The following is an 18,154-nucleotide window of genomic DNA, read 5'->3' as shown; positions in this document are numbered from 1 at the left end:
AAATAAAGAACCACAAAACAAGCAATAAAGGAATGGAAGATAGAAGGAAAAGGTTTATAATTATATGAAGTGGAAAAGGGTGGCTAAAGTGAACGTAGTTCCCTCAGAGGACGAGAAAGAGAACTTGATATTGGGTACTGAGGAAATGGCAGAGGCTTTGAATGACTATTTTGTGTTGGTCTTCATGGTGGAGGATACGTCTAACATGCCAAAGAGAGATGTTATGGATGCGATGGGAGATGAGGACCTTGATACAATAGCTATCACTAAAGAGGTAGTGCTGAGCAAATTTGTGGGTCTGAGGATAGGTAAGTCTCCGAGTCTTGATGGAATGCATCCCGGGGTACTGAAAGAAATGGCAGAAGTTATAGTCGCAAACACGAGGAAATCTGCAGATGCTGGAAATTCAAGCAACACACATCAAAGTTGCTGGTGAACGCAGCAGGCCAGGCAGCATCTCTAGGAAGAGGTACAGTTGACGTTTCGGGCCAAGACCCTTTGTCAGGACTAACTGAAAGAAGAAAAGTTATAGTAGCGGCTTTGACGATAATTTACCAAAATTCTCTGGACTCTGGGTAGGTCCGGGTGGATTGGAAGATGGCAGATGTCACACTACTGTTCAAAAAAGGATGTAGGCAAAAGGCAGGTAACTATAGGCCAGTTAGGTTGCTTGAAGCTATCATTAAAGAATAAATAGTGAGGCATCTGGAAAGAAATGAATCCATCAGGCAGATGCACCATGGCTTTAGCAAAGGCAGGTCCTGTTTGACAAATTTACTGGTTCTTTGAGGATTACACTCAGCAATTCAGGAACAGCTTCTTCCCCTCTGCCATCTAATTCCTAAATGGACATTGAAACTTTGGACACTACCTCACTTTTCTAATGTACAGTATTTCTGTTTTTGCACATTTAAAAAAATCAATTCAATGTACTTAATTGATTTACTTGTCTATTTATTATTGTTTTATTTTATTATTTTTTCCCCTCTCTGTTAGACTATGTATTGCATTGAACTGCTGCTGCTAAGTTAACAAATTTCACGTCACAGGACGTGATATTAAACCTGATTCTGATATAACAAGTACAGCGGACAGAGGGGAACAGATAGACATTATTTAGTTGGATTTCCAGAAGGCATTCGATAAGGTGCAGCATAAAAGACTTATCCATAAGATAAGGATGCATAGAGTTGGGGGAGATGTATTAGCATGGATAGAGGACTGGTTAACTAATAGAAAGCAGAGAGTTGGGATACATGGGTGTTACTCTAGTTGGCACTCATTGGTCAGCGGTGTGCCACAGGGGTCGGTGCTGGGCCCGCAACTGTTCACAATATACATTAATGATCTGGAAGAGTAAATTGAGTGTAGTGTATCTAAGTTTGCTGATGATACTAAATTGAGTGGAAAAGCAAATTGTGCAGAAAAAACGGAGAGTCTGTAGACAGAGATAGGTTAAGGGAGTGAGCAAGGGTCTGGCAGATGGAGTACAATGTTGGTAGATGCGAGGTCATCCACTTTGAAAGGAAAAATGAAGAGCAGATTATTATCTAAATGGTAAAACGTTGCAGTATGCTGCTGTGCAGAGGGACTTGGGAGTGCTTGTGCATGAATCACAAAAAGTTGGTTTGCAGGTGTAGTAGGCTATCAAGAAGGTAAATGTGATGTTGGGTCCTGCCAAAGAGTTTCGGCCTGAAACGTCAACTGTACTTATTTCCATAGTGCTGTTCCTGGCCTGGTGAGTTCCTCCAGTTTTTTGTCTGTGTTAAATGGAATGTTGGCCTTCATTACTAGAGGGATTGAATTTAAGAGCAGGGAGGTCATGCTGCAACTGTACAGGGTACTGGTGAGGCTGCACCTAGAGTACTGTGTGCAGTTCTGGTCTCCTTACTTGAGGAAGGATATATTAGCTTTGGAGGTGGTGCAGAGGAGGTTCATCAGATTAATTCAAGAGATGAGGGTGGGGTGGTTAGACTATGAGGAGAGATTGAGTCACCTGGGATTGTACTCGCCTAAATTCAGAAGACTGAGAGGAAATCTAGAAACATCTATCCCTTTCATAATTTTTCCTAAGAAAAAGGCAGGGAAGTTGTTTCCATTGTGGGTGAGACTAGAACTAGGGGACATAGCCTCAAGATTTGGGGAAGTAGATTTCGGAGGAGATGAGGAGTAACTGCTTTTCCCCAAAGAGTGGTGAATCTCTGGAATTCTCTGCCCGATGAAGCAGTGGAGGCTACCTCAGTAAATGTGTTTAAGACAAGTTCGGATAGATTTTTTTGCGTAGTAGGGGAATTAAGGATTATTGGGAAAAGGCAGGTAGGTGGAGGGGAGTCTATGGCCAGATCAGCCGTGATCTTATTGAATGGTGGAGCAAGCTCGACGGGCCAGATGACCTACTCCTGCTCCTATTTCTTATGTTCTTATGTTTCTTGGGTTAAGTATCTCTGTCTATACATTCAAGGTTTCCAAGGAGATTTTGAGGTTTCCAAGGTCTTTTCAATATTTTCCCCATCTCGAGGACTCCCAAGCCTGTCTTGAGGTTCCCAAGTCTCTCACAAGGTTTTTCATGTCTCCCTTTTGTTCCCCATGTTTCCATCTCCGGTTTCACAGGTGTCTCTCTCAAGTTGTCCCTGACTCTCGAGTTTTCAGGTCTCCCTGGGCTTTCAGGTGCCAGCTTTAGGGAGTGGAGTACCGTAATAAGTTCTTTGGGCCTGTAAAGGGAGCCAAAAAATGCTGGGCTCTGAGGTTTTTGGAGCACCTGAATAGGTTAATTGTTGTTTTAATGAAATTTGTTAATAATTTCTGGTCTCCTCACTACAGGAAGGATGTGGAAACTATAGAAAGGGTGCAGAAGAGATTTACAAGGTTGTTGCCTGGGTTGGGGAGCATGCCTTACAAGAATAATTTGAGTGAACTTGGCCTTTTCCCCTTGGAGCGACAGACGATGAGTAGTGATCTGATAGAGGTGTATAAAATGATGAGAAGTATTGATCGTGTGGATAGTCAGGCTTTTTCTCAGGGCTGAAATGGCTAATACAAGAGGGCACAGTTTTAAGGTGCTTGGGAGTAGGTACAGAGGAGATGTCAGGGGTAAGTTTTTTACGCAGAGAGTGGTGAGTGCATGGAATGGGCTGCCGGCAGCAGCGGCAGAGGCGGATATGAGATGGTATTTTAGGAGACTCCTGGATAGGTGCATGGAGCTTAGAAAAACAGAGGGCTATGGGTAACCATAGGTAATTTCTAAAGTAAGTGCATGTTCAGCATAGCATTGTGGGCTGAAGGGCCTGTATTGTGCTGTAGGTTTTCTATGTTCTATGTTTCTTCTATTTAGAGTTCCTCATGTTTTTCTTGAATGACTTGCTCTTTATAATACCCCTGGTGCTTTCTGTTTAAACTTGGTAAGTTTATTTTGATAAGCTCAGGGATTTTGTGTCATTGTAATATTTAAGCAGTGCTAATCACTGGGTCCTAGTTTTGAGGCTGTTACGTCCCGTGGTGTCAGTCACTGATGTTCTGTTGGAATTCGTATGAATAAATTCTGGTCGCTGCCTCTACATTGGAGTCTCTCTTTCCTCCGCTCTTGTGTTCTGAAATTACCAGTGCACATCGTAACATCCCAATTATGCAGGACTGGTGGACTAGTTTTATTTTGACGTCTACCTTTTGACCTGTGTGGCATGAATGACCCTACCAAGAGCCAAAGCATACAGCCCTGCCTCCAGCCAGCATAGCTTTATGAGCCATTGAGACATGCAAGCCTCCAAATCTATGACAAGGTTGTTGTCCCCTTCAAGGTTGCTCATGGAATAATAAACAAAACTGGAAGTCCATCATGGCTTGCAGAGGGATCTGAACCAGCCGGAAAAATGGGCTGAAAAATGGCAGACAGAATTTAATGCAGACAAATGCGAGGTGTTGCACTTTGGAAGGATCAACCAGGGTAGGTCTTACACAGTGAACGGTAGGGCATTGAGGAGTGTGGTAGAACAATGGGATCTGGGATTACAAGTCCATAATTCATTGAAAGTGGCATCACAGGTGGATAAGATCATAAAGAAAGTTTTTTTTAGCAAATTGGTCTTAATAAATTAAAGTATTAAGTGCAAGAATTGGGAAGTTGTATAAGACATTGGTGAGGCCTAATTTGGAGTAATATGTGCAGTTTTCATCAACCACCTACAGGAAAGATGTAAATAAGGTTGAAAGAATAGACAGAAAATTTACCAGGATTTTGCCATGACTGAAGGACCTGAGCTGTAGGGAAAGTTTGAATAGGTTAGGAATTTATTCCTAGGAATGTAGAAGCTGGAAGGGACCTTTGATCGAGGGATACAAAATTATGAGGGGTATAGATGGGGTAAATGCAAGCAGGCTTTCTCCACTGAGGTTGGGTGGCCATGAGTTGAGGGTGAAAGGTACAAAGTTTAAGGGAAACATGAGGGGAAACTTCTTCACTCAGAAGGTCGTGAGAGTGTGGAATGAGCTGCCAATGGGAAATCCTTTTTACCTACCGAGGGAGATTTCCGGGATCAATTTGGTCGCGGGATCATTCCACCTCAGGCCAATGTCAATCAGGCTTTAGATGATCTGAGCAATGGGATCAACACGCATGAAACAGCACTCCCTAACGCCTTCACCATTGTTTAGGGACATTTTACCAAAGCCAGTCTGAAAAAATCATGAAGCAATTACCATCAACAGATCACTTGCAATACCAGAGGAAACAACACACTGGACCATTGCTACACCACCATCAAGAATGCCTACTGTGCTATTTCACACCCTCACTTCGGGAAATCTGATCACCTGGCTGTACTTTTCCTCCCTGAATATAGACAGAGACTGAAGGCTACAGCACCAGCAGTGAGGACCAAGAAAATATGGACAAGGGAAGCACAGGAGCACCTACAGGACTGATTTGAATCGGTGGACTGGACTGTATTTAGGGATTCGTCTTCGAATCTGGATGAGTATGCTGCAGTTGTTACTGACTTCATTAAAATCCATGTGGTTGAGTGTGTGCCCACAAAGACTAACTTTCCATTCCCAAACCAAAAGCCGTGGATGAACCAGGAGGTACGTCGTCTGCTGAAGGCTAGATCTTTGGCATTCAAGTTTAGTGACCCAGGTCTGTACCAGAAAACCAGGTATGATTTGCGGAGGGCCATTTCAAGGGCAAAGAGACAATTTCAAATGAGGTTGGAAGTGACATCGGATGTACGACAACTCTGGCAGGGTTTGCAAGACATTACTTCCTACAAAGCGAACCCAATAGCATGAATGGCAGTGATGCTTCACTACCAGATAAACTCAACGCCTTCTATGCCCGCTTTGAAAGAGAGGATATAACTACAGCTGTGAGGATCTCTGCTGCACCTGATGACCCTGTGATCTCTGCCTCAGAGGCCGATGTTAGGCTGTGTTTAAAGAGGGTGAGCCCTTGAAAGGCGGAAGGTCCTGATGGAGTACCTGGTAAGGCTCTGAAAACCTGTGCCAATCAACTAGCGGGAGTATTCAGGGACATTTTCAACCTCTCACTGCTATGGGCGGAAGTTCCCACTTGCTTCAAAAAGTCAACACTTATACCAGTGCCCAAGAAGAATAATGTGAGCTTCCTTAATGACTATCACCCAATAGCACTCACATCTAAAATGATGAAGTGCTTTGAGAGGTTAGTCATGGCTAGACTGAACTTCTGCCTCAGCAAGGACCTGGACCCATTGCAGTTTGCCTATCGCCACAATAGGTCAACGGCAGACGCAATCTCAATGGCTCGCCACACGGCTTTAGACCACCAGGACAATATAAACATTTACATCAGAATGCTGTTCATCAACTACAGCTCAGCATTTAATACCATCATTCCCACAATCTTGATTGAGAATTTACAGACCCTGGGCCTCTGTACCTCCCTCTGCAATTGGATCCTTGACTTCCTAACCGGAGGACCACAGTCTATGCGGATTGGTGATAACATCTCCTCCTCGCTGACGATCAACACTGGCACACCTCAGGGGGTGTGTGCTTAGCCCACTGCTCTACTCTCTCTATACCATGACTGTGTGGCTAAGCATAGCTCAAATACCATCTGTAAATTTACTGATGATGAATTGTCCCTAATCACAGGACTGGAGCACCCGGAGAAAACTCATGCATTTCATGGGAAGAACGTTCAGATGCCGGGTCTGAACTCTGAACCCTAACACCGTGAACTGTAATTGCACTAACCGCTAGGCTGCTGTGGTGCCTATAGGCCGGTATCTTGTATATATTTTAGCATCTTGCATATAATCAAGTATGTGGACCTGTATACTTTTTGCTTTATATTTATTAAATATTAGTTAATTAGTTCAATCACTGGAGTTGAGTACGATGTTCTCCCAAGGGGTTGTCTATTCGTTGGTCCTCAGTTGGCTATAGAGGCTGATCCGGGATGTTATGATGGATTCTCTTCGTGGAGGTCATCTGTGCACAACTTTGTTTAACGCGGGGAGGTTGCTGCACGGGCAACCACCACATGGTCTTTGACAGATTGGGGTCAGGGTCCAGTGACATGGCATGCAAGACCAATGGGGACCCTCCCCTGCTGAAGCCTTCCTCCACCTTCACTGCCATTGTGACGTGTCGTCATCTTCTGCCAGCTCCACCGTTGAGCTCGTGGTTGGATCGTTCTTTGCCAGGAACCTCTCCCTTGACCTTTCCGCCATGGGTGACCCTACCAGGAGCCAAGTGCCAGATGGTTAAGCTCACAAAGCTCTCCATCATGACAAAGTGATGGTCCTTGGAGAAGAAGTAAGCCTTTTTTTTCACCCCCTCCTCCTGGGACATGCCCTCCTCTCATTATTACCATCTGGGAGGAGGTACAGGAGCCTGAAGGCACACACTCAGTGATTCAGGAACAGCTTCTTCCTCTCCGTCATCAGATTTCTGAATGGCCAATGGACCCATGAACTCTACCTCACCATTCTGCTCACATTTTTGCACTACTTATTTAATTTTATATGTGGATATCTTTATTGTTGTAATTTATGGTATATTTTATGTATTGCTCAGTGCTGCTGTCGCAAAACGACAAATTTCATGACATATGTCAGTGACAATAAACCTGATTCTGATCCTGGTTGAAGGGTCTTAGCCCGAATCATGGACAGTTATCCACTACCCTCATGGTGGGATTTTGAACGCTCTGACAGTGGCTTCAGCTGAGGTCAGGACCCATCTGGTCTCCTAAGAGTTACTTTCCTTTCAAAACTGTGGTTTCAAGTATTCAGCCTTGGAGATGCCAGAAACAGCTTGGAGTGAAAATAAAATGATTTCACTACTTCAACAAGTTAGGAACTATGAAGAATTTCAAAGTATTATGAAGTGTTTTTGTTTATGTTGATTTATTTATTGAGATATAGCATGGAACAGGCCCTTCTGGTCTTTCGAGCTCCACTGCCCAGCAATCCCAATCTCACCTAATCACAGAACATTTTATAATAACCACTTAAGCTACCAACCGATACATCATCGGACTGTTGAAGGAAACTGGAGCACCTGGAGGAAACCTACACAGTCATGGGGAGAATGTACAAACTCCTTACAGACAAAGGCAGGGATTTAATCTTTGTCGCTGGTACTGTAAGCGTTGTGCTAACCACTACGTTACTGTGTCTTTGAGACCATAATATAAAGGAGCAGAATTGGGCCATTTGGTCTGCTCTGCCATTTCACCACGACTCATCCATTTTTCCTCTCAGCCCCAGTCTCCAGCCTTCTCCCCATGTCCTTCATGCCCTGTCTAATCAAGAACCGCTGCCTTAAGTACACCCAATGACTTGGCCTCCACTGCTGCCTGTCACCTGAGGAAAAGCAGTTAGGGTCAAGAAGGCACTCTCAGCAGTAGATACAATGTTAGTAATGTTCCCTCTAATTTTTAGTGGTCAGTGTGCACAAAAATATTATTTTGTGCAAATCTTTTTTCCTGTGACACTGAATGCACACATGGCACAGTTTATGTAGGTTTACAAAATATTTGACATAAAACTGCACAGAATAACAACAAAATAACATACATACTTAAGTCACAGTTATTTTCTCTCTCCCCTGTCTTTGGCATTTATCTATCTAGACTAATAGAACTTCCATCCAATTGATAGCTTTTGATTCTCAGTAACAGATCCAAATGACATTCACCTAAACGGTTTCTCGGCTTGTTTTTGAGTTGATTCATTAGGCTAAAACCTCGCTCACAGTCCGCACTAGACGCAAGAAAGGTTCCCCCAATGTCCATCAACTGTGCAAGGTCACAAAACTGTTCATTGTGAAGTACAAATGCCACCATTTGAGCAAAGTTTGAAATCAGTTTGGATTTAATTTTTTCTTGCAAGGAAAATTTGAAATCATTCAACTGTCTAACTATTACAATATTTTCAGCTAGAAAATCATGATATTTTAGACACAAGGCATTAATTTGTTCATCACCAAATGTGAAGTCACAATCTGCAATTGCGGAGAAATCAAAAACTGACCATTCTTGTAACCTCAACTTTGATCTCCTCTGGGTTTGATCGTTTTCGCTCTCGCTCATCTGCCCTCAACCGTAACATGCGTAGCACTCCTGTAACGGGTAATGACTGGTTCTGTTGCCTGAGCTTTTGTACATTGTCCAAATGTGATTTACTTGCCAAATGACGCTTCAAAAAGTCAAGTTTCCAAACATCATCCCACTTCTTTCCACTAGCAAGTTCTCCAGCAACTTTCGCATCACGACAATACAAACAGATAACTCCAGTTTCCAAATCATACATAAATATTTCTCGTAGATGAACATTCATGACCTCATGAGCTTTCGGTGTAGCAGTTTCTACTATTTTGTTAAGCCATTCAACATAAACAAATTTGCAGTTCTTTTGCACTTCACACCCTCCGCTTCTTTTGGATTCGACATAGTGAATCAGTATGTTTTTCCAATAAAAACTTAGTAAGCTATTTACAGGATTTGACACAGATCTTTGAAAACTTTACGATATGAACACTGTCCGCCAACCATAGCTGCCGCCGTGATGCAGCTGTACAAACCGGAACAGGATAGGTGAGGTGACGTAAATTAGTGACGTGCATTGAGGTATTTGAAAAACCGACTAACTAGTTAACAGAAACAGTTAGCTAAAAGGTTATTTTCAATAAGTATAATTATTAATTACTGCATTATTTTAGGTAACTACTTTTTGTGCGCACATTAATTTCTTTGGTGCGCTGGTTGAAAAACGTGTGCGCACGCGCACAGCTTAGAGGGAACTATGAATGTTAGTGCTCAAAATGGAGCTGGATAAATATCTGAAGGGAAAAAATTTGCAGGAAAAAGGGCCTGGGAAGTGAGAGTAGCGGGTTGCTTCTCTGTTAAGCTGATGTGCATTCAACAGGCCACATGGCTTCCTGTAATTCCTCATTTAAACAGCAGAGCTGTACCTGTTCAATTTCAGATCATACTGGAGCCAGGTGTAGTCCAGGACGTGCTTGCAGCAGGAAGCCACCTTCAGTTACTGGAGCTTCTGAAACTCTGTTCTCACTACCTGATCCAGGTGAGCCATTCTTTCATTCAGTACGTTTGGCTGCTGCCTTTGAACTTGTGATGAGGTTGGATTTTCTTTCGGAGTTTAGAACGAGCTTAATGACTGCGATGACATGGTAGTGCAGTGCTTCGCATTGTGCACTTGCAGTGACAGCTGTGAGATCAGGGTTCAATTTCTGCCACTGCCAGTAAGTAGATTGTACGTTTCCCCCATGACCATGGGATCCCCTGGGTGCTCCTCCTACATTCAACAGATATGAGTTGAGGTTACCAAGTTGTGGGCATGCTACATTGGCGCCAGAAATCTGGGGAACCCAGCACAGTCTTCACTGATTTGATTTGACACAAGAGACGCATTTCACTGTCTGCTTCGATGTACCTGTGACAAGTACAGCTTGTCTTTGGTAAATTGGTCAGCTTTTACTAAGCTACAGTGAAAGTATTGTTTTGCTTACTGTCCAATACAGATCAACTCATTACAACAGTGAACTAAGGCAAAACAATAACAAGATGCAGAGAAAAGATTTATGGAAAAAGTACAGTGCAAGTAGACAACAAGGTGCAGGGCCTCAGTGTTTCCTCTGGTAAGGTCAATGGGGCCATGTCAAATTTCTTTATCCTCCTGGCAAAGTGACTTCATCTGATGTGTCCAAATCATTGCAGTCTCTTCAAAGTTCAAAAAATTTGAAGTTCAAAGCAAGTTTTATCATCAGAGCACACCATCTACAACTCCGAGATTTATTCCCCAGGGGCCATATACAGCAAATCTATAGAGTAGTAACTATAGTAGCAAGCAGCTGAAGAAGCGAGTGGAAGTAATCGAGTAGAAAAAAGTCTTTTTTTTAAACACTGCTCGGGGAGAAGGGTCTGCACTGCGCAGGCGCGTGACGTAGCGCGCCAAGGTTTAAAAGCAGACCACCATATACAGCGGCCATCGTTGTAGCGGCTATCGTTGGAGGCTTACGCCAAAGGAGCAGAGGACAGGAAATTGGGTCACTGTCAGGCGAGGGAAGAGGAAAGGGCAGGCAGAGCAGGGTTCCCCTGTGGCCATTCCCCTCAACAACAAGTATACCGCATTGGATACTGTTGGGGGGGATGACTTACCTGGGACTAGCTGCAGGAGCCGGATCTCTGGCACTGAGTCTGGCTCTGCAGTGCAGAAGGGAGGGGGGAGAAAGAGGAGAGCGGTAGTGATAGGGGACTCGATAGTTAGAGGTGCAGGTAGGAGGTTCTGTGGTCGTGACAGAGAATCCAGGATGGTTTGTTGCCTCCTGGGTGCCAAGGTCAAGGATGTCTCTGATCGATTGCATGACATTCTGAAGTGGGAGGGTGACCAGCCAGATGTCGTGGTGCACATCGGTACCAATGACATAGCAAGGAAGAGTGAGGAGGTCCTGGAGAGTGAGTATAGAGAGCTTGGTAGGAAGTTGAAAAGCAGGACCTTGAGGGTGGTAATCTCAGGATTGCTACCTGTGCTACGTGCCAGTGAGGGTAAGAATAGGATGCTCTGGAGGATGAACAAGTGGCTGAGGAACTGGTGTAGGGGCAGGGTTTCAGATTTCAGGATAATTGGGACCTCTTCTGGGGCAGGTCGGACCTGTACAAGAGAGACGGGTTACACTTGAACTACAGGGGGACCAATATCCTTTCAGAGAGGTTTGTTAGTGCTATTGGGGAGGCTTTAAACTAGATTTGCCGGGGGCTGGGAACGAGTGCCAGAGCTGACAGTCTGGCTGGGGTGAAAATAAATGATGTTAAAAGTTCAAGCAAATCCGCTAATAGAAAGGTTGTGAGTGGTGGTAAAAATCTTCTGAGGTGTATATATTTCAATGCTAGGAGTATTGTGGGGAAGGCAGATGAGTTGAGGGTGTGGATTGACACGTGGAATTATGACGTTATAGCAATTAGTGAAACTTGGCTACAGGAGGGGCAGGACTGGCAGCTTAATATTCCAGGGTTCCGATGTTTCAGAAGTGATCGAGGCAGAGGAATGAAAGGTGGGGGAGTAGCATTGCTTGTTAGGGAAAATATTACAGCAGTGCTCAGGCAGGACAGATTAGAGGGCTTGTCTACTGAGTCCTTATGGGTGGAGCTGAGAAACAGGAAAGGTATGGCCACATCAGTGGGATTGTATTACAGACCACCCAATAGTCAAGGAGAATTGGAAGAGCAAATCTGCAGGGAAATAGCAAGCAACTGCAGGAAACATAAAGTTGTGGTGGTAGGGGATTTTAATTTTCCATATATTGATTGGGACTCTCATACTGTTAGGGGTCGAGATGGTCTAGAGTTTGTAAAATGTGTTCAGGAAAGTTTTCTAAATCAATATATAGAGGGACCAACTAGAGGGGATGCAATATTGGATCTCCTGTTAGGAAACGAATTAGAACAAGTGACGGAAGTCTGTGTAGGGGAGCACTTTGGTTCCAGTGATCATAACACCATTAGTTTCAACTTGATCATGGACAAGGATAGATCTGGTCCTAGGGTTGAGGTTCTTAACTGGAAGAAGGCCAAATTTGAAGAAATGAGAAAGGATCTAAAAAGCAGGGATTGGGACAGGTTGTTCTCTGGCAAGGATGTGATCGGTAGGTGGGAAGCCTTCAAAGGAGAAATTTTGAGAGTACAGAATTTGTATGTTCCTGTCAGGATTAAAGGCAAAGTGAATAGGAATAAGGAACCTTGGTTCTCAAGGGACATTGCAACTCTGATAAAGAAGAAGAGGGAGTTGTATGACATGTATAGGAAGCAGGGAGTAAATAAGGTGCTTGAGGAGTATAAGCAGTGCAAGAAAATACCTAAGAAAGAAATCAGGAGGGCTAAAAGAAGACATGAGGTTGCATTGGCAGTAAAAGTGAAGGATAATCCAAAGAGCTTTTACGAGTATATTAAGAGCAAAAGGATTGTAAGGGATAAAATTGGTCCTCTTGAAGATCAGAGTGGTCGGCTATGTGCGGAACCAAAGGAAATGGGGGAGATCTTAAATAGGTTTTTTGCGTCTGTATTTACTAAGGAAACTGGCATGAGTCTATGGAATTAGGGGAAACAAGTAGTGAGATCATGGAAACTGTACAGATTGAAAAGGCGGAGGTGCTTGCTGTCTTGAGGAAAATTGAAGTGGATAAATCCCCGGGACCTGACAGGGTGTTACCTCGGACCTTGAAGGAGACTAGTGTTGAAATTGCAGGGGCCCTGGCAGAAATATTTAAAATGTCGCTGTCTACAGGTGAGGTGCCGGAGGATTGGAGAGTGGCTCATGTTGTTCCGTTGTTTAAAAAAGGATCGAAAAGTAATCCGGGAAATTATAGGCCAGTAAGTTTAACGTCGGTAGTAGGTAAGTTATTGGAGGGAGTACTAAGAGACAGAATCTACAAGCATTTGGATAGACAGGGACTTATTAGGGAGAGTCAACATGGCTTTGTGCGTGGCAGGTCATGTTTGACCAATCTATTGGAGTTTTTCGAGGAGGTTACCAGGAAAGTGGATGAAGGGAAGGCAGTGGATATTGTCTACATGGACTTCAGAAAGGCCTTTGACAAGGTCCCGCATGGGAGGTTAGTTAGGAAAATTTAGTCGCTAGGTATACATGGAGAGGTGGTAAATTGGATTAGACATTGGCTCAATGGAAGAAGCCAAAGAGTGGTAGTAGAGAATTGCTTCTCCGAGTGGAGGCCTGTGACTAGTGGTGTGCCACAGGGATCAGTGCTGGGTCCATTGTTATTTGTCATCTATATCAATGATCTGGATGATAATGTGGTATTGGATCAGCAAATTTGCTGATGATACAAAGATTGGAGGTGTAGTAGACAGCGAGGAACGTTTTCAGAGCCTGCAGAGGGACTTGGACCAGCTGGAAAAATGGGCTGAAAAATGGCAGATGGAGTTTAATGCAGACAAGTGTGAGGTATTGCACGTTGGAAGGACAAACCAAGGTAGAACATACAGGGTTAATGGTAAGGCACTGAGGAGTGCAGTAGAACAGAGGGATCTGGGAATACAGATACAAAATTCCCTAAAAGTGGCGTCACAGGTAGACAGGGTCATAAAGAGAGCTTTTGGTACATTGGCCTTTATTAATCAAAGTATTGAGTATAAGAGCTGGAATGTTATGATGAGGTTGTATAAGGCATTGGTGAGGCCGAATCTGGAGTATTGTGTTCAGTTTTGGTCACCAAATTACAGGAAGGATATAAATAAGGTTGAAAGAGTGCAGAGAAGGTTTACAAGGATGTTGCCGGGACTTGAGAAACTCAGTTACAGAGAAAGGTCGAATAGGTTAGGACTTTATTCCCTGGAGCGTAGAAGAATGAGGGGAGATTTGATAGAGGTATATAAAATTATGATGGGTATAGATAGAGTGAATGCAAGCAGGCTTTTTCCACTGAGGCAAGGGGAGCAAAAACCCAGAGGACATGGGTTAAGGGTGAGAGGGGAAAAGTTGAAAGGGAACATTAGGGGGGGCTTCTTCACACAGAGAGTGGTGGGAGTATGGAATGAGCTGCCAGACGAGGTGGTAAATGAGGGTTCTTTTTTAACATTTAAGAATAAATTGGACAGATACATGGATGGGAGGTGTATGGAGGGATATGGTCCGTGTGCAGGTCAGTGGGACTAGGCAGAAAATGGTTCGGCACAGCCAAGAAGGGCCAAAAGGCCTGTTTCTGTGCTGTAGTTTCTATGGTTTCTATGGTTTCTATAACAGGATCAGTGAAAGATCAACCAGAGTGCAGAGACAACAAACTGTGCAAATGCAAATACAAATAAATAGCAATAAATAACAAAAGCACAAAATAACAAGGTAAAGAGACCTTAAAATGAAGTCATTGGTTGTGGGAAAATTTCAGTGATGATACAAAGTGAGTGGAGTTATCCCCTTTTGTTCAAGAGCCTGATGGTTGAGGGAGGAAACTGTTCTTGAACCTGGTGGTGTGAGACCTGAGGCTCTTGTACCTTCTATCCGATGGCAGCAGCGAGCAGAAAACATGACCTGGGTGGTGAGGGTCTCTGATGATGGATGCGGCTTTCCTGCGACAGTGTTTCATGGAGATATGCTCTTTGTCTTATCTAGTTTTATAAAGATTAGCTTTATTTGTCATATGTATGCAATGAAATGCATCATTTCAGATCAGCGAGGACTGCTTTGGGCAGCCTACAAGTGTCGCCATGCTCCTGACGCCAACATACCATGCCCAGAACTCTCTGAACCTAGCCCACACAGCCTTTGAATGTGGGAGGAAAATGGAGCACCCGGGTTCTACTGGTGACGTTCTATGTGTAACCTCTGGCCAGTCATAATTTTTATTCCCCATACATTGAAAACAGGTGACCTGAATGTCACTAACAACCATAGAAGTTTCATTTGATGTTTCCCATTTAGTTTAATTGAATATTATTCAGCCAATTCTGTTCATGCATGCTAAATTATTAGAAAGAAACATGATCACTTACAATAAATTTTAAATAAATGACAGTCACACATAATTCTACTAAGCTTGGGCAATCAGGAAGGAGGTACAGAAGCCTGAAGGCACACACTCAATGATTCAGGAACAGCTTCCTCCCCTCTGCCATCAGATTTCTGAATGGACTTTGAACCCATGAACGTGACCTCCCGACTTTTTTTTTCTCTTTTTGCTCTACTTATCATTTACACTGCTTACAGTAATTGACAGTTTTTATTATTATATATTGCGTTGTACTGCTGCCACAAAACAATAAGTTTCACAACAACAATATGTCAGTGATATTAAACCTGATTCTGATTCTGATTCAATTATCTTTTACCCAACGGGCAGTAATATTCTGAAATCAGAAAGCAGATTAGGTTAGGACAGGAGGGAATGATTCCACAGCCCCTTGGAAAATGGCTTTGGGATTACTGCATATGCAAATGCATTCGTGGAATTGAAGTGGGGAGTTGACCTTGGCGAATCCGGCAAGGTCGGCTAAATTACACGTGCTCCTGGCACAGCTTGAGTGCTGTTCTGGGGTGTCATGAATTGGGGCCTGTCTAATCTGGACCGTGTGATTCTCAAACGGCTGCTCCTTGCAATGAAAGATGTTTGAAAGGATATCGTTGCACTTGGGCAACATTAATATTGGAGTTTTGTTGAAATAATCACAGCCATTTTCAGCCTTGGTAAAAGTTGTTAGGGTGAGGGGAAATGATGCAAGAATTAATAGACAAAGTCAAAATGACAAAAATGTATTGTTCTGAAAAGCTATTAATATTAATTAATTACTGTCATGTGTATTTAAAACAGTGAAAAGTTGTGGGGTGGCATGATAGCTTGGTGGACAGCATAACGCTTTACCACACCAGTGGTCAGGGTTCAATTTACACTGCTGTCTGCAAGAAATTCCTCTTTAGCACCTCTTTGGTCAAGAAAGCACAGCAGCGTCTGCACTTCCTGAGGCTACAGAGACAAATGAGGTCCCCCCTCCCCCATTCTAACCAGTGTAACCCTCAGGCTCGCCCGGCTCCTGTTGCTGGCATCTGGTTCTGTGGACAGGAAATCCATACACACCAGGTCCGGGGGCCCTGCACTCTGCAAGTGGGACAAAGGAGCTGCCCACGTAGGCAGGGTCTTGTGCCGTACGCAGCGATGCACGACTTGAAGTATTCTTCAACCTCTGACTTCATTCGGGGCCAGTAAAACCGGTCTCTGAGGAATCCAAAGGTCTTTTCCACCTCTAAGTGTCCAGAATCATCATGAAGTAACCTCAATGCAATCCTCCGATACTCTGGGCTGAACCAGCTGGCAACGCCGAGGTCGGTCTGGGGGTGACGTGACCCGGTATAAGATCTGGTTCTTCAAATCCAACCAAGGCCATTCTGGCAGTAATGGAGGCACCGAAGCGTGTTTCATCTTCTCCATATGAGCCATGTCCCCCTTTTCAACCACGGACCAAATAGTGCCAATGCCCAGATCATCTCGCTGAGCGGCTGCCACTTCCCCAGGACTCAATTCCAGCAGCTGATTTGTCTTCAGAGCAGTCAGGTTACAGTAAGCTTGGGGTATGGCTTCATCAGAAGCCCCCAGTTGATCCACCACTCGATCCTGCCCCTCCTTTTCCTCTGCCTTCACGGTGATAGCAAACTGACACATGGCCTTCACCCCCGGGGCAGGAACGCTCTCCCACTCCTCGTCCCTGTCCAGTCCCTCATGCACCTGTCGGGACAAAGCATCTGCATCAATGTTCCGGCTCCCGGGCCAGTACTTCAGATAAGGCTTCGGTGGTAAGTCACCCTCGTCAGTCCCAAAACAAAGGTCAATGAGCAACCTCACCTCGCGCCCAAACATCAGATAATATGGCGAGTACCCAGTAGCTTCATTTCGAGTACAGTTGTAACCGTGAACCAGATGCCCAATATGTTGACTCCACCTGCTCTTCTTGCTGATCTCCAGGATCCCCAGCCTGAGAGGGTTAATTGGACCTTGCTAGACATGCTCGGAACTCATATCAGACACATACTTCCAGATACACAAGACAAAGCAACAATCTCCGATTGGCTAATATGCATAACTGTAATCCTGTTATCTCCAGCCATAACCCAAACATTGCTGCTACAGAGAAACTGTTACAGCGCGTTAACACCAGTTTTTTACAACAGCACCATCGGGAGAGTCACCGTCTGGTACAGGAATTGCAAGGCATCCGACCACAAGTGCTTACAAATGATTGTGAGCACCAGTGAGAGGATCATCAGGGACTCTCCTCCACCCATCTGAGATATTTATCTGGACTACTGCAGGGCCCTTGGCATTGTCAATGATCCCTCCCAATCCATCCAACAATCTTTGACCCCTCACCATCAAGCAGAAAGTACCTTAGTATTAGCACAAGAAGGGTTAGGGTGAGAAACAGCTTCTTCCCCCAGGCCATGAGACTACTGAACTCCCTGCTGACATCCAGGTCTCATTATGTATAAAATGTTCATGGCTTATACTGTCTTCCTTTTGACTTGGGTCATTAATGCATTTAATTGTGGAAATATTACTTTATTTGTTGTGTGTGTTGTGCACTTTTATCCAGAGGAACATTGTTTCCTTTGGCGGTATGCAGTTGAATGGAAATGAACTTCAACTTGAGTTTGTAAGTTCTCCCTGTGTCTGTGTGGGTTTCCTCGGGGTGCCCCGGTTTCCACCGAATTTCCAAAGATGTGAGGTTAGGGTTAGTAAGTTGTTGGTGCTGGAAGTGGGGCTGCAGGTATCGGTGACCAACACTGTCCCAGCATCTTGCCATTTCCTTTCACCTCACAGGTGCAATTCACAGTTTTTATCCAATTCTGAAAAAGAAAACACGGGAGTCAATACCATTTCAACATAACGTAATTGTTATATAACATACTAGCAATTGCGTATTGAAAGTTCCAGTACGCATCCTTGTTTCTTTACAAATGGATAGGGTCATAAAAGACTATTTCAGCTGTATAGCAGTCTGCCCTTATAAGATGCACAGGGGATTCTGCAGATGCTGGATATTTTGAGCAACACACAAAATGCCTGAGGAAATTGGGACAGCATGGTAGTGTAGTGTTTAGCGCAGTGCAATTCCAGTGCCAGTGACTCGTAGCTCTCTGTGAGACGTTTATAC

The 18,154-nt window shown here is 44.1% G+C and overlaps 1 protein-coding gene across 1 annotated transcript in view; it reads left to right on the top strand.

Moving 5' to 3' along the window:
* Nucleotides 1–18,154, top strand: part of klhl32 (kelch-like family member 32) — a 276,783-nt gene that overhangs the window by 83,568 nt on the left and 175,061 nt on the right. Inside the window, exon 6 of the mRNA XM_063069988.1 lies at nucleotides 9,468–9,566. Coding sequence (XP_062926058.1) covers nucleotides 9,468–9,566 — 99 coding nt within the window. The remainder of the gene's footprint in view (nucleotides 1–9,467; nucleotides 9,567–18,154) is intronic.

Source organism: Mobula hypostoma, chromosome 2, assembly GCF_963921235.1.
Source record: "Mobula hypostoma chromosome 2, sMobHyp1.1, whole genome shotgun sequence".
Classification (NCBI taxonomy): Eukaryota; Metazoa; Chordata; class Chondrichthyes; order Myliobatiformes; family Myliobatidae; genus Mobula; species Mobula hypostoma.
The sequence above is the reverse complement of the archived record's forward strand: the minus strand, read 5'-3'. Positions and strand labels throughout refer to the sequence as shown.